The 8,293-nt window shown below is 46.2% G+C and overlaps 1 protein-coding gene across 1 annotated transcript; it reads right to left on the reverse strand.

Moving 5' to 3' along the window:
* Positions 1-817: 817 nt before the first annotated feature.
* MRTO4 (MRT4 homolog, ribosome maturation factor) lies at positions 818-8,190 on the reverse strand. Its single transcript, XM_075840519.1, has 8 exons — positions 7,943-8,190; positions 7,779-7,837; positions 7,203-7,306; positions 4,910-4,991; positions 4,766-4,833; positions 3,088-3,239; positions 2,028-2,104; positions 818-1,940 (listed from the first exon to the last, which is right to left on the reverse strand). Exons 1-8 carry the CDS (start codon positions 7,968-7,970, stop codon positions 1,791-1,793), a joined length of 720 nt encoding a protein of 239 aa, XP_075696634.1. The 5' UTR covers positions 7,971-8,190; the 3' UTR covers positions 818-1,790.
* Positions 8,191-8,293: the final 103 nt, after the last annotated feature.

Genomic DNA, 8,293 nt, shown 5'->3' on the forward strand with positions numbered 1-8,293 from the left:
ATAAGTCGTGTGAACGTACCCTAACAATCCTCGTGTGTTTTTCCGTCACTTTATTCGCTTGTGAGACACCCCGAAACATGCCGTAAACCCTGCAGAATGTCCAACAGATTCGTAAGCGCAAATTCCGTAGAATTTAGGTCTAGTTCAGTATTTTGGCTCCGGTTTTGACTCGGAAACCGCGCCAAGAAGCGTCTGAAATCGCCTCACACTGATTTCAATGGGAGGCAAAAGCGTTTTTTTTTCCGCGACATGCTCGCTTTCCGTGTTTGTCTCTGACCCCCCCCCCCCCTGAAATCAATGGGAGGTGATTTCGGACGTTTGGTGCAGTTTCCACGTCAAAAACAGCGCCAAGAAACTGTATGAACTGGTCCTATAAAAGCCTAGTAAATCTGCCCCATTTTCTGCTGGGAGGTCACAGCAGCACAGAGCGTTTAGCAGTGAAGGTGCTGCAATGAGGCATGGGCAATGATGATAGAAATGGGAAGTTAGAGGATGGAGCCGGGCACCCAACAGCAAGGAGAATTTTAGGAGAGGATACTAATCTTATGAAAGATGCAGCGTCCCCAGCAGCACAGAGTATTTCAGAGGGTATTTTTACCAGCTCCAGGAACATCACTTATCTTTGTAGGGGTGACGCTGTGATTCTGGGGCTGTCCAGTATGGAACAGGTGGTGCAGAACTGGACGTGGTTGAGCCTAGGCCCCTTCTTCTACTTGCGGTCACCGCCTTTAATTCATTGGGGGGGGGGGGGGATGACGACTCAATTAGGCCCTGTATCCCCCACGACCGATCATTGGGAAAAAATCTGAACAGTGAATCACAACTTCAATGTTTATTTTTTTCATTTAGAGAAGTTTCTGGGTGTTAGGGGGGACGGCCAACTCTGAAAACTGCGCCCTTATCGAAAAAAAATTGTATTTTTTTATTTCCTGCCACTAACGGTCACAGGTCCCATCAGAGGAAGCGAAAATATGGCCGTCTGCTGATGTCACTCTTCACGATGCGGATCGATGTCCGATTGGTGGATGGTCTGTGTGGCAATCACATGATCAGCCAGATCCCATCACATCCACCTTGTATAGAACGTTCTCACTTGCCAGTAATGGCGCGGCCGAGGCGGATACGCTGGCGCATGGGGATGATAAAGAAATGCGTAAACGGCCATAACTAAGAACGGAACCGGTCGCATTGAAAAAAATAGCCGTATTGAGCAGATGGATATATCAGTTTTGTGGGAAAATATTGATGTAACCTCTTGCTTATTTTTATCGTAAGAGTCTAGTGGGCGGTCCTACACAGGGATATAAAGAGCTGTCAATCACTGAGTAGGACCGCCCACTGGACTCCTAAACCCACAATTAACAAGAGATTTAGATCAATAAATGACAAGTTGTATTAAGTATTTTCCCACAAAACTATGTGTCGGTCTTCTCAGCTGCCCCTGCTCTATAACGTGCCGATAACAGGTCAGACTGTATGTTTAAAGTGACAGGTTCCCTTTAAGGTGGGAGGAGGGGTGTATATATAAGTGTGCAGCGGGTACGAACCCTGATCGCACACAGATATAGATCGCTCCTCCTTCAATATGGCGGTGGGGGGGGAGCGGTTCCTGGGTGAGGTCACTGCATATCCCTCCACACACAAGGAGGAGTCCAACCTGCAGCTCAGGCACACGCGGCAATAGTCCGTTAAAACACGGTAACGCTTTTCAGCTCTCCTGGAACATTCAGTTGTCAGGCCGAGCAGGAGTAAAGCTGCGGAATCCGGCGCCGTGTACAAGGGTCGGGCCGTTATTCCGCGTTTTCCGTCTCCTCTTCTTCCTCCATCTCGTCGCCGCTCTTCTCGTCTTCCTCTAAATATTTCTTAAATTCTCCGGTTTCTGCCTCCCACATGGATTTTATGATCAGTTTAAATTCTGCCATCTGATACCCGAAGAGTTTCTGCAAAAAACGGAGAAAGCGTCGTCAGCCGAGGGACCGGGGTGATCGCACTGACGGCAGCGACTGACGGACGATTCTTAAACTCACCAGAACCCGCGCTTGTTCCGGTGTCAGGGTTTCGCCCTCTTTACACACCTCGTAATCTGACAGAAGGGTCACCACTCCTGAGGGGGAGAAAACACGCACCCAAAAACAGATAATCAGTAACAGGACGCGAGGGCGACAGACACGGACGAAGGGAAATAAACTCATAAATTAAAGGGCCGGTACCGTCTGACGTACATGAAGCTGTAGAATGAAAAGTTCTGCAACTTTTTAGTAAAATGTACGTTTTCGTTTCTCTCTATTGTCAAGCTCTCCGCTCTGCTGTTGGTAAATGGCATAAGTCATTGATATTTTATTTTGTTACAATGTATCACTGTAGTCAAGACTGAGGAGCTAAACACGGCATCACACACCTGACCGGCACTTCACCCAGCTCCGATTTATTCTGACACAATGTAACAAACCTATCCGCTATGTGAACAGAACTAGGATTGCATCCTCTAGATCTAAACAAGAATGTTTCCATTCACTGACAGCAATCGGAGATCTGGAAAATGGCAAGTGATTAAAAAAAACAAAGTATCTTAGGAAGTTGCAGAACTGGGCGATACAGTACTGCAGGGCTCATCTTTCCATTTAATAGAGAGAGGGGGTCCCCAATAATCTCCATGTACCCTATTAGGCCCTGTTCACACTGAGTTTTTTTTTTTGCAGGTGGGAAAATTCCTTCAGGAATTTTGAGGAAGATTTTGACCTGCCTGCATTATTTGCCGCGTTTCTCAGCCGCGGCCATTGAGCGCCACGGGGAAAACCGCTTTCTCTGCCTCCCATTAATATCAATGGGAGGTCGGAGACGGAAAATCCCGAAAAAGGGCATGACGCTTTTTCCCGCGAGCGTTTTTTCCCGCTCGCCTCTGCCTCCCATTGAAATCAATGAGGCATTTTCAGACGCTTTTTGCCACGGTTGGCGACGGTTTCCGCATATAAAAAAAAAAAAACAGCGCCCAAAAAAAAAAACTCAGTGTGAACAGGGCCTTAGGCAGACGAAGCGCAGAACTCCTTTAATGTATATAACCGTACGGCGTGAGAGAGAAGGACCGACCTTTCTTCAGAGCGGTGGGCAGGCCGAGCTTTCGTAACTGTGGCTCCATCGAGTGCGTGAACTGTTCCAGGGGCCCCTCATCAAGAACCACACCGTAGGTGGCCTTGTTCCCGGCCCGGGCAAAATCTGTGTCCTTAAACTGCTCAAACCATCTGCAAAACATTCAATCAAATATAAACTGCAAAAGTGCTGCTCCACCTGTATAATAATCCTTACAGGTGCTCCGGAACGTTCCCGGTCTCAGCACAGCAGTTTGTGCTTCAGAGCTGCTCTTCATAGTCACTGAGAACAGGAAGTTGCAGCCATTGTCGGCCATTTTGGAGGTTTTCGGTCACCCACTTGTATACAAAGCCTCTTCCTTTCATGCCGGTCACAACTTCTGTGCCTACTTGTCACACAGCGGGCCCCCGCTGACTACAGGAACATCCGCATGACAGCCCACATACACCTCGGGAACTAGCAAATCAAGCTCTCCTCAGGCCCTACATGGAAATGTTCCCACTGGAGTTATAATCCAGCTTTCCTACAGTCCGGAATGGCCAATCTATTTTTTTTTATACAGAAGAGTGTTACTTAGGGACTTTTAACCCCTTAAGGACAGGAGTTGCAGATTCTATTGACACCATTTAAAGTCCCATATAACGTACTGGAAATCTGAAAATAAAAACTTTGCGGGCTGAAATCGGAAAAAAACGATTCGTACATCGTTTTTTGGTTTTCGTTTTTACGGTTTTCACGTTGCGACAATTTAACTTTATTCTGCGTCTCAATGCGATTACGGCGATACCAAATTTATATACTTTACTACTTTAAAAACAAAAAAACTTTTTGTTATAAAAAAAATAAATAATTGTTTTGCGTCGCCAGAACTTTCTTTTTCCGTGGATTGAGCGGTGCGAGGGGCTTATTTTTTGCGGGACGAGCGGTCGTTTTTAATGGTACATACGAATTTATGATCACTTTTTATTTAAAAAAAAATTTTTTATAGCTGAGGTGACCAAAAAAACAGCGATTTTGGCGGTTTAAATGTTTTGGTTTTTATGGCGTTCACCGTGCGAGTTAAATAACGGTATATTGTAATAGTTCGGACTTTTACGGACGCAGCGATACCAATTTTGTTTTTTTTGACATTACTTTAAGGGAAAAAAAATTTTTTTAAACTTTTTATATATTTTTTTCACTACTAATAACTTTATTCAACTTTTTTTTTTACATTTCATTAGTCCCCCTCGGGGACTTGACCCAGCAATCGTTGGTACAATATATGGTCATTTCCACAGGCTCCTGTTAAGCCCTGCCAGAGCCACAGCTTAACAGAGGCAGTCAGAAAGCAGACCTGGGGGCCTTCATTAGGCCCCTGGGCTGCCATGACAACCGTTAGCACCCCCCAATCATTGTGGAGGCGCCGATGAGCGGTCGGAGAGGGGGAGGGGTCGGCCCTTTTCAACGCTTCAGATGCTGGGGTCGCGATTGACCGCAGCATTTGAGGGGTTAAACGGCCAGGAACAACCCGATCGCTGCTCCTGGCCGTTAGTCCCGTGTGTCAGCTGTAAACCACAGCCGACACCCGCAGCGTTTGTATCAGGGAATCGCTCGAATAACAATCCCCAGCAGAGCGCGTCAGATCGGCCCAGGATTCTGTCGGCAGAAACAGACGAGACATTAAACAACGTCTTACCCTTTCACTTCTTTCTCGGAGCGGCTGGTGAACAGGATCCCGACTTCTCCTTTAAGACATTTGCTGAACTAGAGGAAGAAAAGAAGAACAACGTCACGGTGATATGGCGCTCAGCGTGGAGGGCGGCGACGTACAGGATCTCACCTTGTGTAAATTGTCCTTATACTCGTTACACGGATCCGACCCCAGAGCCACAGTCATCACTTTGTTCTTACCGAAGAATAACCTGGAGGGAGAAGATCTGTCAGGATCACGGATCTCATTCCCCGCAGGGCCCAGAACATCTACATCCCCCACCCAGACAAGAATAAAAGCTTAAAAGTAGAACATATCTGCCTTCTCCAAAAAACAGCGCCACATTTGTAAACAGGTTGTGCATGGTATTGCAGCTCGTCCACATTTAATCTAATGGTGCTGATCTGCAATACCAGACAAGCCGCGGTGCTGTGTTTTTTTGCGAGAAAGCAGATACGTCTTTCTAATCCTGGACAACCCCTTTAAGAGAAGTTGGCCAAATTCTAAAATGCCCCCAACTGCTCTGATGAGACGCCGCCCCTCTAATTATCCCCATTTCTGACCCCTGTGCTGCATTTGAAGGTCCCTCGCTCCCCCCGTTTAGAGAGGGATAGATGGTAATCCCCGTCCATAGCTTTCAAGATGGTGGTGGTCACATGACAGTCTCCTCGGCTGCCCGCAGATATACAGGCCCGCGGATGAATTTACAATTAAAGGGGTTGCACAGAATTTTTTTTTAAAAATGGCTGCTTTTTTTCAACAACAGCTCCACACCGGTCAATAGGTTATGTCTGGTATTGCCACCACCAATTGAATGGAACTGAGCTGCAATACCACACACAACCTGTGGACAGGTGTGGTGCTGTTTCTGGAAGAAAACAGCCACATCTTCCCCAATTCAGTGCTACCCCTTTAATCAATGTATCATGAAAAGTTCTTCAGCTTTCTAATATGCGTTGTGTTTCCAGTCCTCACCATTTTTAATATCTCTGTTTGTGGTCAGTGAATGGGAATCCGGAGGCGGAACACTTACACAGACCTAACACTTCTCCTAGCAGATGGCTTGTGCCATTGTATACAGTCTCGTCAATCCTCTAAACAGACTGATACATTGTAGCAAACTATCAGGGCCAGAGACAGGTTTGTGCTGCGGATGTGTTCACATCACAGAGCATTGTCTACACTGGATACAATTGTAACAAACCCTCAGCTTTAGGAAGTATTCAATCAGGATATGAGACAATCACTGCCACCAAGCAGAGGTCTTGAGAATGGTAAGTCTAAACTGAAATGGAACTGAAATTATTTTTGCATCGTCGCTTTCCAAGAGCCGTCATTTTTTCATTTTTCCGTCAATGTAGTGATTTTTTGGGCCTCAATCCTGTTCTGCGCGACGAGTCGTAGTTTGATTGGTACGGTTTGCGGTACATGGGACGTATTTAATAACTTTTATTATGACTTTTTTTTGGGGGGGGGGCAATGAAAAAAAAATAGCAATTCAGCCGTTTTTTACGGGGTTTTTGTCCGGCGGTCACCTTGCGGTTTAAATTACTTGTTAACTTTATTATTTGAGTCATGACGGTCGCGGCGATACCACATATGTGCACTTTTATCTATTTTTTACACTTTTACTAAATAAAACCACTTTTTATGGAAAAAATAAATAAATAGTTTTTTACTAGAATTTTATTAATAATTTTTATTTCACATTTATTACTTATTTTTTTAGTCCCACTCGGGGACTTTACTGTGTGATCTTTAGATCGCTGCTCTAATGCTTTGGTATACTTTGTGTAAATCTGACTTGCAATCTATTAGGCCAGGTCTCTGGCGCGTCCTAATAGGTATATAGCCAGTACAGACCTTTATTAGGCCCCCGGCTACCAGGACACCTCATCGGAGGCCCGCGATTGCATTTGCGGGCCGCCGATAAGTGACAGAGGGAGGTCCCTCCCTCTCTAAACTACTCAAACGCCGCTGTCACTATTGACCACAGCATTTAACAGGTTAAACGGCGGCGCTACCAGCAGACGCCGAGCACCCGATCCCGCCTGCATGGGTCACCCGTGCAGGACTTGGACTCGGCCGCTGTGAAAAGGCGTATTGGTGGTCACTAAGGGATTAAAGGAACACTCCAGGGAAACACACTCTGTTATGGCGGTTGCAGGGCTTGAGGGGCGGTGCATGACATATCTTTGGTGTTCATTATATGTGAGTGATTTGGCGCCCCCACAAGACCTGCACAAGACATTACACAATATATTAGTTTTCTCCGGAGTATTTCTTTAACATAAAAGGAGCAGTCAATGCAAAAAATATAAAAGGGAAAAGGATTGTGGTCAAGGTCCCTTTAAATAAATTAACCCCTTGCTTCCAGGACAGTATATAGAGTGTAGACAGGGATAACACTATGTAGGGGTACCGGCTGTGTTTCCAGGCGTTCCGCACGTCCTTCAGCTTGTTGTTCCTCATGTTCTCCACCGACAGAATGAACAGGTACTTGTAGGTGTCCACACATTTCCGCAGCTGGGAAAAAAAACACAAGAAATAAACATAACAATAATCCTTAAAGGGCCGGTCCAGTCTTATAGAAGTCTGAACATTCTTGTTTACAGGCAGCAAACCAGTCCTGACCTAGTACTTCTCACAGCTGAGGGTTTGTTACAGCTGTATCCAAGTTCAGACAGCCTGGATGGTCTAGACTGGATACAACGGTAACAAACCCTCAGCTATGAGAAGTACTAGGTCAGGACTGGTTTGCTGACTGTAAACAAGAATGTTCACATTCACTGACAGCAAGCGCAGATCTTAAAACCGGTGAGGAATCGACACACAAAGCGAATTAGAGAGTTGCAGAACTTTTCACGAACTCTCATCGCGGTCACACGGCGTCACGGATGGGGCTCATAGCATCACGACGCCGGTACCACAACTCTACGTGGTAACGAAACGCGCGGACGGTGACCGGAGAGCGAGCGGCGTGGCACCAGGCTCTTACCTCCAGTATAAGGTTCTGTTTCACCTGCAGACCCTTCTTGGTTGTCTTGGTCAAGGACACTGAGGAGAAAAAAAAGGATTTATATAATCTCCGGGCAGTTCATACTCACTGTGTGCCCGATAATAACGATTATACCGGGATGTGGCCCCCGGGGACCCGCTCACCTTTCTTATCTCGCTTGGATTTCGGCATTGCTGCGCTCTCTCAATCACGTGTAGTTCAGGCTGAACGTGTGTGAGGACCCCGAGAAGCGCAGAGCATGATGGGATTGCCGGTCTGTCTATCTCATTGCCTGCAGGAGCTCATCCCGTCACTGTCGTTCTATTGCTACCCATTTGCCGTTATCTGGACGTTCGTCCTTCTCCTCTAATAAAATTATTATTATTTTGACCGAATATATGTTATTCATAGGAATATCGTTCTGAGATGTTCTATCTGGAGAAATATCTCTATGGTAAATAGACGCTCAGGAGGCAGTCTTGTGACTCTATGGTGCAGCGCGTACACTCTATCCG

Source organism: Rhinoderma darwinii, chromosome 10, assembly GCF_050947455.1.
Source record: "Rhinoderma darwinii isolate aRhiDar2 chromosome 10, aRhiDar2.hap1, whole genome shotgun sequence".
NCBI lineage: Eukaryota > Metazoa > Chordata > Amphibia > Anura > Rhinodermatidae > Rhinoderma > Rhinoderma darwinii.

Bases quoted from the DNA above. Each gene is read 5' to 3' on its own strand.
- MRTO4 (XM_075840519.1), bottom strand. From the start codon at position 7,970: ATGCCGAAATCCAAGCGAGATAAGAAAG. The intron at 7,307-7,778 runs GTAAGAGCCTGG...TTTTTTTCCCAG, and splicing joins AACAGAACCTTATACTGGAG to CTGCGGAAATGTGTGGACAC. The intron at 4,834-4,909 runs GTGAGATCCTGT...TTCTTCCTCTAG, and splicing joins ATAAGGACAATTTACACAAG to TTCAGCAAATGTCTTAAAGG.